General features: G+C 43.8%; 2 protein-coding genes across 11 annotated transcripts in view; one reads left to right on the top strand and one right to left on the bottom strand.

Moving 5' to 3' along the window:
• The window catches only part of Col4a4 (collagen type IV alpha 4 chain), a 125,188-nt gene extending 108,462 nt beyond the window's left edge, over positions 1–16,726 (bottom strand). Inside the window, exons 1-5 of one of the 8 annotated variants that reach the window (XM_070015711.1) lie at positions 16,614–16,726; positions 16,000–16,090; positions 8,643–8,859; positions 3,375–3,494; positions 1,084–1,243 (exon numbers count right to left, since the gene is read on the bottom strand). In XM_070015711.1, the coding sequence (XP_069871812.1) occupies positions 1,084–1,130 (47 nt within the window). In that variant the 5' untranslated portion in view covers positions 1,131–1,243; positions 3,375–3,494; positions 8,643–8,859; positions 16,000–16,090; positions 16,614–16,726. Of the gene's footprint in view, positions 1–1,083; positions 1,244–3,374; positions 3,495–8,642; positions 8,860–15,966; positions 16,091–16,613 lie in introns of all 8 variants that reach the window. The other 7 variants (XM_070015710.1, XM_070015714.1, XM_070015744.1 and 4 more) reach the window with 7 other exon arrangements.
• A 448-nt stretch (positions 16,727–17,174) lies between these two features.
• Positions 17,175–20,334, top strand: part of Col4a3 (collagen type IV alpha 3 chain) — a 144,272-nt gene continuing 141,112 nt past the window's right edge. For 2 of the 3 annotated variants that reach the window (XM_070015684.1, XM_070015699.1), the window contains exon 1: positions 17,175–17,411. In XM_070015684.1, coding sequence (XP_069871785.1) covers positions 17,322–17,411 — 90 coding nt within the window. In that variant the 5' untranslated portion in view covers positions 17,175–17,321. The remainder of the gene's footprint in view (positions 17,412–20,334) is intronic. The other variant, XM_070015693.1, reaches the window with a different exon arrangement.

The raw sequence follows: 20,334 nt of genomic DNA, 5'->3' as shown, positions 1-20,334 counted from the left end.
GACTTTGTCTTGCTGCCTCTCTCTGGCCTCTCCTTCTGTAGTCACATCTCCTTTTCTCAGTTTTAAGGATCCTTGTCATCGCTGGACCAATCAAGTGATCAGCAACCACCCTTCATCTCAAGATCAGCTAACTGTCAATCTGAGCTCCATCAGGAAACTAAACCTCCCTTGTGGATGTCACAGAACGCAGTCATAGACTGGGCGGATTAGGATTCAGATACATTTAGGGTGGATAAAGTTTCCATTGTACTCATGAAGTGCTTTGTCCTAACTTACCTAATTATAAGAAGGCTCTGGACACATAGAGCCTTTGCTATTCAAACCTGGTAAGAGAGTAAGAACACAGAGCCTTTAGCTGTGCAGCTCCCCAGCTGAGCTGTGGGGGTACATCTCAGGGAGAATAGAGAGAATTGGCGTTTAGCAATAAGTCAGTCATAATGCTGGGTGTGTTGCACATGCCCCTGATTCTAGCTACTCAGGGGCAGAGGTAGGAGGATCATAATTCAAGGCTGGGCAAGGCAAAAGTGTGAGACCCTATTGACATACATACATACATACATACATACATACATACATACATACATACATAGGCAAATAATTCAATCAATCAAAAGGACTGTGGTTATGGTTCAACTTGTAGAACACTTGCTTAGCAAGTGTGAGGCCTTAAAGATTATACACACAAAAAATCAAGTCATACAGAGTAGGCATAATCTGAAGCTTTATGCAGCAATTTGGCTTTTTGACATAATGTGTTTAGATCATTTATACCAACAGAGTCAACAGTTTGAAAAAAATACTAGATAAAAGACACTAAGAGTCAGGTACTCTAGCTCACTCCTGTAATCCTAGCTACTCAGGAGGCTGAAATCTGAGGATCAAGGTTCAAAGTCAGCCCTGGCAAGAATGTCCATGAGACTTTTATCTCTGATTAACCCCTCAGAAAACCAGAAGTGGCACTGTGGCTTAAGTGGTAGAGTGCTTGCCTTGAGCTGAGGATCTGAGGGACAGTGCCCAGGCCCAGAGTTCAAGACCCACAAATGACCAAAAAACAAAAGAAAAATGAAAACAAAAACAACTCACCATGGATCTGTGAGCAAGGGCTTGGTCCATCTCAGAAAAAGCTTCATAATCACCAAGTACCCAGGTGACCCCACAAATGAGACTCACAAATCCTCTTCTCTTCTCTTCTGTCCCCTCCTCTTCTCTTTTCAACCCTGTCATTGACAGGGGAAGGTGAGTCCTGGATTAAAGTGTGCAGATGGTAAATAAAAACATGTCTGTCAAAATGCAGTACAGTTACATGTTGAAAAGAATTACTTTTATTATTCCCCTAGTAATAGAAATATTTCCTAAACAGGAATTCCTTTTTTCTGACATAACACAGTCTCCTTAATAATTGCTAAACAGAATATTAGCTTTTGTTTTCAGAAATAAAAATATTCTATACATGTCACAAATATATTTTTCACATATATTATACAAAATAGTCACTTCATGTTGCTGAATAGAATTTTCTTCTCTTTAATCTTTCCTCTTAAACTTCCAGTTGAAGAAATAAGGAAACAAACACTTTGAATAGAGAATTACCTATTTCACATATACGCAAATACATGTAGAACTGTTGTTACATAAAATGACATAACTGCTGAACAGAAAACATTTTGGTGGCTCCTCAAGAAATTAAACATAAAGGGGCTGGGAAGATGGCTCAGTGGTAGAGCGCTTGCCTTGCATGCTCGAGGCCCTGGGTTCAATTCCTCAGCACCACATAAGCAAAAAAGAAAAAAAGCCGGAAGTGGCACTGTGGCTTAAGTGGTAGAGCGCTAGCCTTGAGCTGAAGAGCTGAGGGACAGTACCCAGGCCCAGAGTTCAGGTCCCATGACTGGACCCCCCCCCCAAAAAAGAAATTAAACATAAAGTTAAACATAAAGTTAACATATGGTCTAGCAATTCTGGTCCGAGACATACACTGATGAGAATTAAAAACCCATGTTTGACGCTAGGCACTGGTGGTTCATGCCTGCAACCCTAGCTACTTTGGCAGCTGAGATCTGAAATTGTGGTTTGAAACCAGCCCTGGCAAAAAAGTTTGTGAGAGTCTCATCTGCAATAAACTACTCAGACAAAAGTCAGAAGTGGCACTGTGGCTCAAATGTTAGATCACCAGCTTTGAGCAGAAAAAGCTAAGGGACAGTGCCCAGGTCCTGAGTTTAAGCCCAGGACTAGTGCGCGCGCGCGCACACACACACACACACACACACACACACACACACACACACACACACACACACACACGTTTGCATATGTACATGAATATTCTTAACTGACAAAAAGTGGAAACAACCAAAATTCCATTGACCAATAAATATATAAAGAAAATGTGTTATAGCCATTCAATGGAGTATTAATTGATCACAAAAATGAATGAAATCTTGATATATACTACAACATGAATGAATACTGAAGCATGCTAACTGAAAGGAGCACATTATAACATTTCATGTGTATAAAATGTCTACAACAGGCAAATCTACAGAAATAGCATGCAGATTTGTGGTGTCAGAGAAAAGGAGAGGGAGAAATTGGGAAGTATAAGGTTTTATTTTGGGGTGGTGAAATGTTGTGAAATTCGATAGTGAAATAGTTGTGAAATAGTTGTGAGATAATTGTGAAATTCGATACTTAGAATGGTAAACTTCAAAAGAGTTTAAAAGTTGAACTTTATTTTGTAAATTTTATCTCAATAAAAACTAAAATACTTTAAAACCTGACCCAAATAATTCTTTGCTTTGATCAAACATTACTTTGGCTCAAATCATTGAAGTATCTCATTTTGAACTGGCTTCTCTGAAGGCCTGTCCTTATGGGAACTGGTAGAGACGAGGAAACCAGTAGCATTCAATGTTAGAAGTTGTTTTTAAATTTCTGGATAAAAGCTGTGTAAATTAATTCAGCTCTGTATTTGTAGAAGGCTAGCTTTCAAATTAAGTGGTAGAACCACATTCCATGATAGAGTTCCAGAACTAAGCAGAAACAGAATCACTTTGAATACACAGGTCCTTCCCATCCAACATTTGTAATCCTAAGTATCTCTTGCTCTAAAGTTAAATTCTAGAAGCAAGTTTGCATAAAATGAATTATTGTTTCTGAAGGAAAATGCGTACTGATTTGAATCACTCAAATTGTATTCAATATTTTAAACAAATTTAAAATATGGAATACTACAAATTTCCCCAATTTAAAATATGGGATACTAGAGATTTCCCCATTTTAAAAACCAAGCATATAATGTGATTAATATACACACATATCCATCCATGCTGTGATAAAGGGTATACAGGAAACTACTTAATACACTGTGATGCCATTACCTTCCATGGAGAGATGGATGGATGCATAGATGAAGGATAAGGATGGATGAATGGACAGTGGGATGGATGGGTGGATGGATGGATGGGTGGATGGATGGGCAATCTTCAGAAACCCAGATTCTGTTAGAGAGTGCCAGTGTACATAGTTAATCATCCCTATGACCAAAGGGATACTATCGTTTTTAAGTATTGATTTATTCTCAGTGCATTGTTTTGCCTAGACTGTATTAAATGCTCAAATTATATCTGTGGGATGAATTGACTGGTAAAAGATGTTTTAGGGTGAATCAAGCATCAAGCAATCTATGCAATGGAAGCTACTTACAAATGGTACTGGTAGGGAGGGGGAAGGAAGAATAAGAGGGATGGAGGAAGCAACCACAATGAAAAGTAAAGAAGAAAGAGTAAAGAAGAGCCTGGTGCTGATTGTTGTAGGATCTTTTTCATGCTGCTGCCCATCTCCAGTCACTTGGCTCTCATAGAACTTAGAAAGGAAAATATTGTTTCCATCCTACAATCCTAGTGGATCAGTTTTGGAAATACGTGCGAAGTCACAGGGCTACAAAGGAACAGAATCAGAGGTTTCCTTTAGTGCGTGTTTCATCTCGTTCAAGAGTCTGCCTTGGCGGACTTCAGATTTCTCTGCCCTTTTCCTCCATAAGAAGTCTGAAACTCTGAACCTCACCCCTCTTGTTTTTCCTTGAGATAACATTTCTATGCTTTCATTTCTCTTTAAATAGTTGCTAGGGCTAAAGATGCGGCTCAGTGGTGGAGAACTTGCCTAGGATGAGCAAGGGCCCAGATTTGATCCCCAGCGCTGCTTACCCCATGTATTTACAAAGGAGTCAAGAGAGGTTTTGACTCTTTCTCCACCTGCAATGTAACTACTAGGTCACAGCTAGGCAGAGCCATGACTTTGCTATTAGCCTGCCACTGTAAATAGTAATGGGCATGAGGCTCTGCAAGTCACAAAATGAGGTCATGAGTGTTGTCCACGGCCACCAGTGTTACTCTGAATGTAAAAGACTATGGAGAGTGCAAATAGTACAATTCTTTAGAAAAGACTAAGTCAAAGCCCAACAACATAAGTACCAGGAAATGAGTATTTGCAAGAGGGAAGGGGAGGACCAAGGGGACAGGGGTAGAAGGAATGTGGAAGAGGGTAAAATGCACCCAAGAATTCATTGTATGGACCACAGGCTTGAGAAATGGAAGGGAAGGGGGTGGGTGGAAGAGGGTAAAGATGGTGAAGTGGTGACATGGGTCAAGAGGCATTGCAAACATAAAGTGCTTTGTTAAATGGCAGAAATTCAGCATATAATCTAAAATTAAGATGAGTAAGGGAAGGGGTGTGTTGGGAGGGGTGGGTGAGAATGTTGGAAGGGTGACAATGATCAAGATGCACTGTATTCATAAACTGCTTCAGCAAATGGCAACTCCTTTGTACAACTAAAGATAATTTTTTTAAATAAAAAAGACAGTAGGAAAAGGGCAGATGCCAAAAAACAAGAGTAGGGAGAATAGAACAATATGAATTAAATAGAAATACTAATGCATCGGAGAAATGTTTTGGATTTGATAAACAAGTTTCACCGAATTTTTCATGCAAGTAAACCACTTTAAGAAGCAACACTATAGCTGGGTGCTGGTGGCTCACGCCTGTAACCCTAGCAACTCAGGAGGCTGAGATCTGAGGATCATGGTTCAAAGCCAGCCCAGTCAAGAAAGTCCATGGGACTCTTATCTCCAATAAACCACCAGAAAACTGGAAGTGGTGCTGTGGCTCAAATGGTAGAGCGCTAGCCTTGAGCTGAAGAGCTGAGGGACAGAGCCCAGGCCCAGAGTTCAAGCCCCATGAGCAACAAAAAAAAAAAAAAAAAGGAAGCAACACTAGGTATTTTAATGATATCATTTAACTTTATATATTTTTTCAAAAATCTGTCTTGAATCAAAACAAAAGACATCATATATTGACATATATTAGCATTGTATTTTAATACTGGCATTATAGACTAAGAAAACATTTCTTGTCAATGTATCTATAATCAATAAAACTTAGCTTAAATTGAAAGCACTAAAATGTTTGCCTCAGTCAAGCTTTTAATTGCATTTATGACTCATATAATTATATATTATTAACATATATAAATTATGACATAACATATTATATATAATATACAATATAATAGAAAATATAATAATCTATAACATACAATATATTATATACTGTATTAATATAGAACTTATATATAATATATCATATATGCTTATATACATATATACGTGTATATATTATATGTATTATATGTATTGTATGTATGTATATGTATTATGTAAATATATTATATTCACATATGTGCATTTAATACAGACAGTACATATATTATATACAATACATATAATACACGTGTCTATATAATACATATATATAATTACTCAGAAAAACCCCCTCTGACCTACCTTCTTGTAAATTAATGACTGACTTCACATCGGATTAGATGAGACACTGTAATTCCCTTTGAGCCTAACACTAGTACAAAAAGAAATAGTAATAACAACCCAAAGTGCTATGCCACTAACACCTGCAGCCGTCACCTCTGGAGGGCCGTCTATGTGGGAGACATCCCGGGTTGGCTAAGAACAGCTTTATTCGTCCGCCGTCATTTCCACGAAGGGAGAATTCCCATTGGCTGCATCAGACCCTCACCTTCAACCCAGCTGTTTGGGGACATGGCCACAGGTTGGACTAACTGATCACCTCTCCCTCCAGCCACACACAAAGAATCAAGAGAAACCACCGAGGCAAAGGCAACCCAATACGGAATCCAGGAAGGCTTCAGGGCTCATGGCAGCAGCCCAGGTACTCTGGGGCTGGGCTGGTACAAAGAGAGACTGGGCAAGGCCCCTGCGAGGCTAGAGCTGGGACTTGGAGAAGAGAGGGGGATGGGGGAACGAGTTGGTTCAAGGTTGGATCCAGCATTAGAGAGCACAAACGAGATGGGCATGTGGCTCGGTCGGTAGAGCGGTAGCTACTGAGCAAAGGTGTCCGGTATTGAGTTTGAGTCCCAGTCTTGGACCCCCCCCCCCAAAAAAAAATAGGCCAAAGTGAAGTTCAAACCTGAGTCTAGAGGGAACCTGAAAAGCTGTTTCCAGAAAGAGAAAGATGCTTGCACTTGAGATACTTGGGGTAGAAGCGTCTCCAGCTTCAGCCCCTTTTAACTGAGCAACTGTCCTGGGCAGCCCAGGGGCCCCTCCCCGCCGCACAGGTTCCCGGGTGGGAGGTTCCCAGGGAGAGCAAATGTCCTCCCTTGTTCCTGTCAATCCCTCCAGGGAAGGGGGCAGGGGAAGGGGGGGTCAGGGAGAGCAAACGTCCCTGCTTGTTCTTGTCAATCCCTCCAGGGGAGGGGGGTGGGGCAGGGAGAGGGTGGACCTGTTGAAAATCCACAGTAATTTCTGCCTGGTCTATTGAGTAGCTCAGAATCTTATTCCTCGGGATAATTCCCTCCTTCGCTTCTTTACAAAGATTCCTGGACAGCAGCTGCCCTGGGCCTTCTTGATGCTCAGTGGTTCCCAAATGCTAGGTTTGGGAACAGGATCTGAGCTCTTTCACATCTCCATCGCCACCGTGGGAAACGTGTGTTCTCTGAAACCCAATCTCGAGATGAACTGCACCCTGCTGAAGTCCTCATCCACTGAATTGGGGGGGGGGCGGGAAACGTGCAAGGTTGGGGGACCACATAAAGGAGGGAGATGGAACGGGTCCAAGTCACAGACAGTTCACCCAAGTTTAGTGTCCTTCCTGTCCCCGCGTGACATTAAGTCTATGAGTTCTGCTAAAGGAAAACTTTTTGTTCTCTTAGTGAAATACTTTCTAGAAACACAGCGACCACATGTATTTTCCTCTGGGTAGAAGACATAGAAACTGAATTATTTACAGACTCTTTCTGAGTTTTTTCTTAGTGCCTAGATTGTATTTTGTATTTCTCTTTCCCAGTCACAGATCAGGAAACTGATCTGTGAGCCTAACTCACCTCAGTCCACTTGGGTATAACTTTTTCCCCCTATTTTTATATCTTTTGTAATATATATGTATGTATATACATATATATATATAATAAAGGTGATATACAGAGGGGTTACAGTTACATAAGTCAGGTATTGAGTACATTTTTTTTAACAGTGTCACCCCTTCCTTCTTGGGTACAATTTCTCAAGGCCTGAATCTATCTTGTTAAGAGTTAAGCTGAGGGTGGGCATCAGTGCTCACACCTGTAATCCTAGCTACTCAGGAGGCTAAGATCTAAGGATCAGCACTGGAAGCCAGCCTGGACAGGAAAGTCCATGAGAATCTCATCTTCAATAAACTACTTAGAAAAAAACGGAAGTGGTGCTGTGGCTCAAGTAGTAGCATACTAGCCTTGAGTAAAATAAGCTCTGGAACAGTGCTCAGGCCCTGAGTTCAAGCTCTAGGACCACAAAAAAAAAGAAAAGAAAAGAAAAGAATTGAGCTGACTATTGCCTGACAGACAACCTGATTGCTGGGCTTTGGTTTATCTTTCTTTTTACATTTTTAACATTTATTTTTACAGATAGATGAGAATTATATATTAATGAGGTGCCATGTATGCACGCCTCATGTATGCACACTGCAATGCTTAAATCAAGCTATTGCACACCTATCTCTTCTGACATTTAGCATTTTTTATGGTGAAAATATTCAAAATGCTTTCTTCTGGTATTTTAAATATATAGTACACAAGTTATTTATACTTCTTGTCTAACTATCCCAATACCCACTGATTAGCTTTCTCCCCTCCTATCCTCTCCTCTTCTGCTTCCCCCACCCAATAACCACCTTTGTATCCTCATCTCCTATATGATCAATTTTTTTAGATTCCATATATGAGTGAGATCCTGGGGCACGTGTCCCTCTGTATTTCATTTATTTCATTTAACCTGATGATATCCAAGACCACTGTATTTTGTTCTCTGTAAAATCTCATCTCCTTGGGTTGATTCTACCTACAGATTTCCCAAAGGTTCAAGTTGCTTTGGGCTCCTTAACAAAAGCATTCAGCCTCCCATCCCAAGGATTTTCATCTGGTCATGCATCTGTGTGGTCCAGGACCCACTGGAATGTGGCCGGGGCTTCATGTTCTTTGAGAAGCAACAGGAAGAACTTGATGTCTACTTAAGCAAATTCTTGAGAACGACTCTGAGTTCCAACTTGAACAGAATGTTGCTGGCCTAGAGCCAAGCCCACCCTACCTTTCTTCTCCCTCCAGATAAGTCCTGGGTGTCCAAAGGCTGGGGAGTCCCCGGCTGACACCAGAGTCCAACTTGCTAGCCCAGGGCCGATGGACCGGATCTCAGCTCACCCATCATTGTGGAAAGATAGGCTTTCATAATCATGTTCTCCTGGAGATCTCCTCCCAACATCAACAGGAAATCAGAGGGCAGCCCATAATGATGTCATCCTTGGGAGCTGCATGAAGGTGATACTCGTTCCCAAAACACACAAATGATTTTCAAAACCAGACAAGCCTTTTACAAAACTCGCAGCTAACAATGACATTCTTGACTAATAATGTTCTCCAGTCTCTTATCTTCTAGGCTCCCTTAGGTCTATGAATCTCCCTCTCCTGCCTCTCCCTTTCTCCCCCACTGTTGGGCTAAACACTCCAGCAAAATTCTCTGGGCTTCTCAGAACTGACTTGTCAGAAGTGACACCCATGATTCCACTGGCCAGGGCACACCTGGCATCCGTGAGAGGCTGCCTCTTGCATGGGGTGACCTCTCACCTCTGAGGCCCCTCCTCCTACCCAAAGAAACCAGGTGCCTTCATGGTTACCTATACACTCAGTGAATGAAACTTTAGAGAGTTAGAAAAGACACTTTTGGAGCCTGAGCCTAGAATCCTAGCTACAAAGGAGAACGAAATCCAGAGGATTATGATTTGAAGCCAGCCTAGGCTCCCTCCACCCCCAAAAATGTCTACAGGACTCTGTCTACAAAAATATTAGCAAAAAGCCAGTCTAGAAGTATGATTCTAATGGTAGAGTACCACCTGATTAAGCAAGCAAATGAGCAGGAAGTTTACACTTCAAGCCCTGGTACTGTCAACAAATAAACAAACAAAAAGTGTTCATATCTTAATTGCTGTCATCACAGAATTAGTCACTTGTGCAATTAAAATGTATAATTAACAGTGTAACCCTGAGTACATTTGTAAGCCCTCTGAGCTTGTGATTGGTCAGTATGTAAAATTAATACCTGAGAGATTTAAATGTCTGAAGCAGTGCCTGATGTGCCACGGACTTAATTAATTAATTAACTTAACTTCCTTCCCAAGCAATGATAGAGATGAAGTTTCCCAATATATTGAAGGATGTTGTAGCAGTGGAAACTGAGGCACACATTGGTTAAACTCCAGGAAGTGGGGGTGGCTTGACTTGCAAGGGAAGGAAAATCCATGGAAGCAGAAAGGAAGAATAAAATTATATAACTACCCTCTAACTAACTTTGATTCCACTATGATCGCAGGCTGGCCTAAATATCACAAGTCCAAAATGAGTGAGCCTCCTGCCTTAGCCTTCTAGGTAGCTGGGTCTGAAGACCTGGGTCTTCCATAGACCTTAACCTACCTTTTAAACATCAGAAGAGAGGAATTATCCAGACAGACAAATATTCAGTTATTGTAGAAGAGAAATGTATTCAGAAAGATAATTCTAGATGGGATCAAAAAAAGAAAAAACTAACAGAAGTTTACTCTGAGAGAACACCAGGAAAGAAACATCATTTGGTTTTAACAGTCAGTTGCAGGTACTTCCTCTTGCTTTTCCTGCTATTCTTCCCCTTTCTCCTTTGTCTCCTCCTTCTTCCCACCCTTCCCTCCTTCTTTCTTCTCTTCTTCTTCTCCCACTTACAGAGTTTGTAAGTAACATGTCCAGGATTCAAATTCTAGGGTTTTCCTTCCTAATGCCTACACCACAGAACTCATGTCCTTCATAAAAATTCATGAGTATATTTCAGGAAATTAATCCGTGGGAAGAACCACATCATCCCCTAAGACAGCAAGAGCACAGAATCAATTATAAACAGAAGTCATTGATACAAAGACATCATGTTCCCAGAGAATCCCAGAAAACTAGAGTTCTTCCCTAGAGGCCTTATATTCAGAATTTGTCTAGAAATTCCTATGGTACATTTGGAAGTCTTTAAGGAGAAGACAAATGTTTAAGCATTTAATATGTTTAAGCAGAGAGACAGAGACAGAGACAGAGACAGAGAGATTTCATTAATATGTCCAAATGAACCTGGAGGTAAGATGCAGGAGGAAGGTTTTGTTTTGTGGGAGGAAGGACATGGTGTGTATATGGCCTTGGGTTTGCCTAACAAAGTCTCCCATCTGTTCTCAGTGGCTGCATTCCTGTCATGTTGCCAGCCTCTCCATCTCCCTTGTTTTTGGCAAGAATTGGTTCCAAGGGACTCAGAATCTTTTGAGCATGTTTCTCCTCTCAAAACCCAGACCTGTCACTAGATTCCTCTTTGAATGGCTCTGCTCTTTTGGAGGCTCATGAAAGATTCAAGGGCATTCCTCCAACCTGGGTTCCGGAGTTATGGCTTCCCCTGGGCCCCTGACCTTCAAGTCAGGTTCCTTGGGGCTGAAGAGGAAGAGGATGGCTGCACACTGGAATGAGAACTCCAAGTGGACAATACAGCTCAAACAACTAGCAGTTTAACGTTTCACAAAGGCATAACCAACCTTGTAATAATGGTACAATTGCTTCTCCATTTAGAAATTTGGAAATTAAACATTTTTTAAACCTCAGACATCAACGCTAGGAAGAAATCTATGTAAACTTTAACCACAAAGAAACCGAATACAATGCAATATAGAATCAAGTCTATGCTTAAAACCTGTAAGAAATAATTTATAAATTAAAATTATCTAAGATATAATAATATTTATAATTTAAGGCTATTCTCTGCAAATGAGGCTGGCAATTATTTAAAAATATGTACATGTAGCACCTCTAGACAGTCTTGAAAGCACAAGACATCTAGGAGTTATTGAAAAAAATTTCTATCATGCCAGGCATGGGTACCTTACACCTGTCATCCTAGCTACTCAGGAAGCTGAAATCTGAGGATCACAGTTCAAAGCCAGCTGGGGCAGGAAAGTCTGTGAGACTCTTATCTCTAATTGACCACCAGAAAACTGAAGTGGTGTGTGGTTCAAAGTAGTATAGCACTACCCTTGAGCAAAAGCACTCAGGGACAGAGCCTAGGCCCTGAGTTCAAGCCCCATGACAGACAAAAAAAAAAAAAAACTCACCCTATCTGTCTCTCATTTTGGACCAACTCTCATGCTAAGCACTGTGGGGAATACAAAAACATGAATTTTGCCTGAAGTAATCATGTGACTCTGTGTGTGTGTGTGTGTGTGTGTGTGTGTGTGTGTGTGTGTGTGTGTGTGTGTGTGTGTTCACCAGTTATTACATTAAAAAAGCTTACCTCCTATCGTCACTCAAAGGCGTTATAATCTAGAAACATAAATGAAGGCTATAAAGAGGTCTCTCTAGAAACATAGCCGTTGATGTTTCATCTAGATCTTAAAGCAGAGGAAGCTGAATCAAATAGACCAAGGTGAAGGCCGCCAAAGGCATTAGAAACTTCAAGAACAAAGATTTGATGTAAAGGGCTCTGCACAGTAAACTTGAGAACTCAGGAGGGCCCTGGGATGACACAAGATAGAACAAAAGTGCCAAGTTGAAATCACTTGGTTCTACTCCAGGATAGATGAAATTAGCAAGGCAGGCCTGTAAGAGCCTCAGGGAGCTTTGCAGTCAGCAGGTGCTATGGTGTGTGATAGTATGGCTCCCATTCTCACTGAGTTTTGCACATCTTTTGTCTCATTGGAGGTAAGTTTCATTTCCCCAACCCTTACAGAGTAAAGCCTGCGTAGCTCTGAGTCCATAGAGTATGTCTGTCATGTCCAGTACAGAAGATGATGATTCAAGTTGATGAGTAGGACACTGAGATGCTAAAATTTCCAGGAGGCTCCTGATGGCCGTAAGAGCTTTCTCCACCCACTCCAGCTCCCACAGCCGCCTTGCTCACCCTGTGATGCGACATAGTATAAATGGAAGGGAAATTTCCTGTGACTAGGAGCCTCTAGATTTGGGGACTGCATGTAATTGCCCCCAGAGTAACCTGCCATATGGATCCCATGGAGGTATGCAGGAGAAGAAACTAGCTAGAGGCCCACCATTGCCCACAGATTCATGGAAGTCACCAGAGCAGGAGCTGTGAGCCTACAGCTGCAGTGGAGGAGCCTACAGATATGATGGCAAGAAGTCACATGTGTTCACATGTAACTTTCTGGTCAGTCATGGAGCTTGAACTCTGGGCCTGGGCGCTGTCTGTCCCTCGGCTCTTCAGCTCAAGACTAGCACTCTACCACTTGAGCCACAGCGCCATTTCTGGTTTTCTGGTGGTTTATTGGAGATAAGAGTCTCATGGACTTTCCTGACTGGGCTGGCTTTGAACCGTGATCCTCAGATCTCAGCCTCCTGAGTAGGTAGGATTACAGGCGTGAGCCACCCACACCTGGCATGCCTGAGATCTTAAGGTATCTAAGAGTATAATTGTTTCAGAGGTGTTCTTGAAAGAAAAAGACAACTAAAAGGAGATGTGAAACAAAACCAAGCAGAAATATTGAACAACGAGCAATAGGCAACCTGGAGAAGTAGAGCTGATCAAAAATACTAGTCACTAGTCAATAACAGCTCTAGGTAGAGCATGAACTTTGGAAAGAAGCCACTTGTGTGAATCTGAAGATTCATTCAGTTGCTTTCATTCACTCACAACAGTTGAAAGCACAGAACACACACAGTAAAAACCCTCTTGCCCTAATAGGGCTTAAACTGAAATAGAGGAAAGCAGACACACATGTTTAGACACTACCTGTCTGAAAAATGGACATGATGTTACTATCATTTTAAGGGGTTAAAAACTCATATAAGATGTATCAAAAGTAATGACTACTTTATTTTTTCAAACTCCTTATCTAGTATTAGACTCAACCATAGATATCGCTATGTGTCCTTTCTATGAAAACAATGGATCCCCCCTTTTTTCTCATTGTTTTCTACCTTAAGATCTAAAGCACCAATTCTTTTGATCCGAATCTATTTTCTATATCACAAATTATGCTTAATTAACACCACAGGTGAACACAGTAAGACACAGGAAAGTTGAGGGTGGGGTGTATTTTGGGGAGAGGGTGAAAAATGGGGAGTTATATCTGACCTTCTCAAAGTTTTATTCATATATGAATTACCCAAATATCTTTGAGAATGTAGGTTGTGAATCAATGGATTGTGTCACTTGAAATTCTGATTTTCCTCTTAAAAAATCTGTATACCCATCATTGTTATTGTATTTTAGACTCAAGGCCTCATGCTTGCTAGACAGGAGCTCTAAAACTGGAGCTATCACCTCAGCCCCTTTCACTCTGATAATGTTTTAAAATAGAGTCCTGCTTTAATTTTCCCTGGGCAGGCTTGGACCATGGTCCCTCTATTCATGCTTAGCATGTATCTGGGTTAACAGGTGCATGCCAACACACTCAGCTTTACATGGACTAAGATACAGTCCCATGAACTTTTTAACCTAGACCGGCCTTGAACCAGGACTCTCTAGATCTTAGCCTCCCCAAATTCCGATTTCTACCAAGTTCCTTGTGATGCTAAAGCTGCTGGTCCCGAGGATGCCAAGGCAAAGTTCTAGAAGCAGAGGAAGTGAGCATAACTTCAAGGAGCTAATAGCTGTGCTTGGTTTTTACCTCTTTAGTATTGAGCTCAGAGCAGCATCTCTAACCAGGGGCCACCGTAGCACATTGTTTTCTCATCTCCATCCATTTTCCCTTTTGCCACCGAAGAATCTGACTTTGGACTATATGATCACCATGAGAGCTCCATCATCCCCACTCCCGCCCCCACCCACACTCAACGAAACATTTCTCATGCATTATCAGCTACCTCTGGCTTGTTGATGTAGCCTGGTTATCCTGAATTGCAGCAGGGAAGACTCCAGCACAGAGAGGGTAGGTCACACAGGAAAACATAGACATGATTCAAATCCCAGCATCTACTCAGGACACTGTATCTCTTTTGTTCAACTAAATATGTTTATAGATGCTAGATGCCATTTGGGGTTGAAAGATAAAGGAGCCTGTTGGGTTCATACATACAATAAATATCCTTGAGAAAACCAGAGTCATTGAATACAGTCTACATCTATGACGATGTAGAATTAATACTAACATCCTTAAAAACAAAAACACAAACAAAAATGCCACCACTTGTGCTCTCCATCCCTGCAGCCCTTTTGACTTTAATTTGGTTAAGTAATCCTCATGCTTCTGCCCTGGCTAGCCTCAGACCATGATCCTTCTATCTCTGCCTCCCTCATCTCTTGGTTATAAGTGAAGACCCCAAATTTGTGGCATTGTTTCTGCTTTCCTGTGTTTACCTCACATTACTTTCCTGCTCAGTCTGCATCAGAGATGACCTGCAGTTGACTGTTGCCTCCTATTCCAAAACTGATCAAGCAACAAATCTGACCTTCCACCCAAACCTCAAGGATTCAAGAAAAGAAAACTAAAATAAGTCAACAAAGAAAAGGAGCATTCAGCATTAGGACAGAGATTTCTGCTCTTGTTGGATTTGCAAGAATCTACCAATTTGTAAAAAAAAATATCATAAGCCTCTCAGAACTTGTAGACACAGAGTTCATGAACTGTCAATGGATCAGTATAAATAGATCATGGATGGCAGAAATTTCATAAGAATCCTTGCCTACCAGTGAAAAGAAGCTACAATGCACCACACAGCAACATCTACAGTCTAGGCACAAGTTCTTCAGTGTGTCTACATTTTAATAGTTGATACATTTCCCTTTTTATTATTCTAAGAAGAGACCCTAATTCAGTGCAGCAACCCCCCAAAGTGCATGGACAATAGTGGATGTTCCCTAGGTAACTTTAAGACACCTGGTCACCTGACTCCTTCACAAAGTCTGATGCAATTCACTTGGGATTGGCTAGGTATGTGGATGTACCTTGGTCAGTCGCTGAGATTCTTTCCAGTCTCCAATCTTCACTCAGGGTTTTTACCTGCTTACCTAGCTGCATAGATCTAAGCTCCTAGTAGACAGCAAGCAAGTGGTTCTCACCCATCAGTGACCAAATGGAGAGCTCAGACTTGGTGTTTAATAATGAACCACTATAGCTGTCAGCAAGAGAGATCTGAACCTGAGGTGGTAGGTGAACTTGAATGAGAAGCAATGACATCTAATTTTTCTCTTATCTCTCCCGGACACGCAGCGTTTCCTTCCGTTGTAACACACAGGAGCCCTGGCAGTCTCAAGTTTGCATCCACTGGTATTTTCTGGCGCTTTGCAGTTTCTTTCACCTGGTATCTCGAAATATCTACTTCCATTCCCTTCCTGTGACTATTGCGCCTGCGTAATAGCTCTGTCATCAGCTCTTGTCTGATGCAAACTGATGATGTGCCACCGTTCCTACCTCCTGATTCCAGAACTGTTCCCTGACCATTACCTTCCGGCAGCAAAATCGATTTCAATGTCACTTGGGCGCGTTTAGCGTGGATTCTGGAAGTCATGGAACAATCGCACTCGAACCAGTGTATCTAGGAAAGGGTAGAAGCCAGGGCTCAAAGATGCAGCCCACACAAGCCAGGTGTGGAGTCCTTCCATCCCAGGCTTCCACGGCCTCGGGAGCCCTTTGAGAAGAGGGACACGCCGGACCCCAGCTGGGTCTTGTTTCCCCTCTTCCTCCATTTCCGCAGATAAGGTTCAGCCTGAAAAGCCAGCTGGGCGCGCAGCGAGAATAGGATGCGCTTTCTCTTTCCCCTCAAATGCTCTTGGCCTTGGGGAAGGCCTCGACTGCCAGGCTGGTAACTCGAGCCTGCCAACGAATCCACACTCACCGCGCCGGGTTCAAGCCCTGTCGGCCCGGCCTGCGAGGTAGCCCGGCTCTCCTCTGGTGACCCCCGCCCCAGCCACCGCTTGCTCGGCCACCCCCACACAGGTGCCACGTTCCCCCAGAGCCGCCCCCCACCCTCCCGGCTGGCCCAGGCAAGGGGGGGAGGGCTCAGACCCCATCCCCGGGGTCGCCTGCCCGGGGTGGGATGGGGAGGGGACCCGCTTTACCGGTGGGGACCCGCACGCCTCTCGCCTGCGCCCAGCCCGATCCACCGGCTGGTTCTTCACCCGGCTCTGACGGCCAAGTTCATCCCAGGGCTGCAAGTCGGAGGCTGGGCTGGAGCGGGGCGGGCGGGGGGGGGGGGGGGGAGGGAAGCGGCGGCCAGACCAGGACGCAGCGCCCCGGGAGCTGGAAGCGAAGTGAGCCCGGCCTGAGTGCCGCCGCCCCGGCACGCCTCCCGCTTAATCTGGGCTGGGCGGCTGGCCACGCCCTCTCTACCCCGAGCCTCCACCTCCCCAGCCGCACACCCTCCCTAAATTCCTCCCCACCCCATCGCTCCCCCCCCCCGTCCCTCCGAACCCCAGGACCTCCGCCGCATCACCTCCTTCACCCTCACCCTGGAGCCTCGCCCACCTGCATGCCCCGCAGGCGCCCAGCCCTTTCTCTCTGCCTGGGCACCATGCCCAGGGCAAGGGACAGCGCCTGGTGAGTCGGGAAGGGGGGGAGGGAGGGAGGGGAGAGGGAGGGCGGGATCTGAGCCACTTCTCCCTCCCTGGGAGCAACAACCCCAAGCCTGGGTGAGGTGGGACGGACAGACGGACCGCACCGCGGAAACCTACAAAACCCTGAGCGCCCGGGATCCCCGCCCAGCGCCGCGCAGGGGCGCCGGGGACGCGGACGCCCGACGGCCTGAGGTCCCGGGACCGTCACCCACCATGCGCCCCGCGGCGGCGGCGGCGCCCCGGCCGTCCGTCGGGCTGGCGCTCCTGCTGCTGCTCCTGGCGGCCCCGCCCGTGGCGAGCAAGGTGAGTGAGGGGCTGGGCGCCCCCTCGACGGCGCTTCCATCCCCACCGCCGGCGTCGGAGGCGCGCGCCAGCCTTCCCCCGCGGGACGCGTCCTTCCTTCCGCCGCGGCTGCCCGGCCGGCCCGCGGCGCCGCTGCGGACTCCAGGCACGCACGCACGTCCGGGGACCGGCGGCCAGGGAGGGGAGCGGGAGGGAAGCAGCCATTGAGGGGGCCAGGGGAACAGGTGGAAGACAACCCTCTGGAGGAAGAAGAAAGGAGAGGGGGCTTGTCCGGGTCAGGGGTGAACGGGAGAAGCAGCTCTCTGGGGTCAGTAAGTAGATAGCAGATGGACAAATGGATGGACAGACAGAAAGAGGTAGGGGGAGAGAGAGGGGAGAGACAGACAACTAGACCGATGGCTGATGGATAATCACAAGGGAAATAGAACACAGGATAGTGCATGTCAGGTCGCTGGAGCGCTTCCTTTAGGTTGACCAGATGCCTAAAGGGCTGGGAGGAAAACATTTGGAGTCTCTTACCTCTGCCCCTGACTCCCTAGTTAAGACCTCACCCTAACCCTTAGCCTCCCCCTGGGCTCAGCCACAATCTTTCCTTCGCAGTTTCCCAGGCACTGTTGGGAAGGCAACATGGCCTCGGGGAACAAATCAAAAGACCAGCTACAACTCTTCTCAGGTTAACTCAAGCAAAGTCACTTGGCTTTGATTTCTGTTTGGAGCTTGGGGTGATCCTTCCTTGGTTTTAATCCACTCCCGATTTCTTATTCTTTCCCATTCAAGTGTTCCCAGAACGGTTGTGCCTTTTCCAGGGGTGGCGGACACCGTTTTACTTTTATCTTCTCCAATGCTTTATTCACACTCAAAAGTCAATTGGGCAGGGGAGGAGATGACAAAGTAGAGTAAGTTTCATTTGGATAGGTGAGGCGGTGAGCGTTCCATATTTTATGAGTGAGATTGCAATTGGAAATGATCGCAGAATTGCTTGTGCATTACCTTAAAAAGGATTTGTGAACCTACAATCACATATCATCTCAAGTTTTGCCATTAAACTTAAAGTTTAAGTTAAAACATTATGGGCATCAAAGACTTGGCTAAAACTGACTTTGACCATCTCATATCTCTCTTATTATTCTGTCTTCCCAGAGGTAGCCAATCCTGCCACTTCCCTGTTTTCCAGATAGTTTCTCTAGATACACACACACACACACACACACACACACACACACACGGACCCACAAATAACGTGGTTTTGTGTTTAACTTGATTCCATACTATATGTATATAATTTTTGCAACTCACAGATCTGTGAGTCAATATTTAGACCTGTCTCACTTTCTTCCTGCTCTCTTGAATAGCTTTGCACAGTATGCCAGAGATAATTGGACCAGTCTCCTGTCATTCTGCGTTTAAGTTACTTACTGTTTCACATTCTGAAGAATTGTTTTTTGTAATTCATCTAATTTCTTCATGCACTTGTTTCTACCAGAAAGGTACTTTTTATAGATTAGAAATGCCTAGCCCAAATGGCTAAGTACTTCTGGGCATGAAAATTAAAACTCATCTAAATCAGAGTGGATTATCTACCAGATTTAAAAATAAGTAAGCCTCAAACGCAAGAATTCTGGAACAAGTATATGTTGCAGGTATACCTGGAAAAGAGTTCTTAACTCAGAAGGAAAGAGTGTGAGAATCAACTATGACCACATATTCAATGCCATTGTTATATTTTGCATGTAAATGTCTTCTATCTTCTTGTTTTAGTTAGTATTATAAATAATTATATAATAAACACTAATAATTATTTCATTCATACCACAATGAAGCCATCTGTTTTTCATTTAATTAAATTTGAAGCAAGTCCTTGTTAAAAGTTTTAAAGGAAGGATCATTTCAGCTGCACCTGATGTACACAGAAAATATGCTATGGAATGAAGGACCAAGTGCCGTGGCTCAAGCCTTTAGTCTTAGCTACCTGAGATTCTAGGGGAGCCCATATTTTTTTAAAGAAGGTTGAGACTCCATGTCAACCAACAGTGAGTGTGGTAGCACTTGTCTGTCACCCCAGTAATATGGAGGATGCAAAACAGGAAGACTGCAGTCCAGACCAGCCAGGATATAAAAATGAGGCCCTACTGAAAACTGACAATCAGATATCATGTGACAACATGGCTTTTGCCACAAATTAACTCCAATGCTGAGCTGCCTGGATCTCAGTCTCCTCATTTGTGAAATGGGGCCAGCAGGGAAGGATTCAGTAAGACAGTGAAGACATCCAACTGTTGACTCTCTACCATTTAGGCTCCATTGTGCCCTAATTCCTTCAGGATTAGAGCTCTTCAAGGATCTCCTTTTTATTAGAAATTCTAAGTCAAAATTTTACAAAAACTTAACAACAAGTAAAAATCCCAAGCAAGGTAAGAAATGTATGCATTATTCTGCCCATGTAATTGTAGCCCCTCTGTACAGTATGTTCTCAAATAAAATAAAATACAATTTAAAAAAAAAAAAATCCCAAGCAAATAATACCCGCTTCTAAACATAGCGTGAGCCAAACAACGCATGAAAGGTGGATTTAACCTTGGCACCCTCATGTTGATCATCTCTGTGCTGCATGAGTTAAGAACTTGCATTTTGCTATAAATTTCTGAAATCTTCTCACAGCGCTTCTCAGAATGGGAAGAGAGCAGCTATCCTGAGTCTACGCCCTCAGTTAGACAGAGTGGAACTGTCCATCCCAGCCATTTGTCCTGGAGCAAGCAGAGTCAAGACCCCCCTGCTTGGCTCAGCATTCTATCCCAGGACTGGGCACCCAGTACCCCTCAGGTTTTACTACTCTTCCCCACCTAGCTCATCCATTTGAGATAGGAAGCCTTGTATTATAGCTCCAGGAATGGGGAAATAGAGAGCCCTTTCTTTGATCTGTGGA

Source organism: Dipodomys merriami, unplaced genomic scaffold (genome assembly GCF_024711535.1).
Source record: "Dipodomys merriami isolate MVZ:Mamm:240054 unplaced genomic scaffold, mDipMer1.0.p SCAF_1, whole genome shotgun sequence".
Lineage (NCBI taxonomy): Eukaryota > Metazoa > Chordata > Mammalia > Rodentia > Heteromyidae > Dipodomys > Dipodomys merriami.
This window is presented reverse-complemented; position numbering and strand designations above follow the sequence as displayed.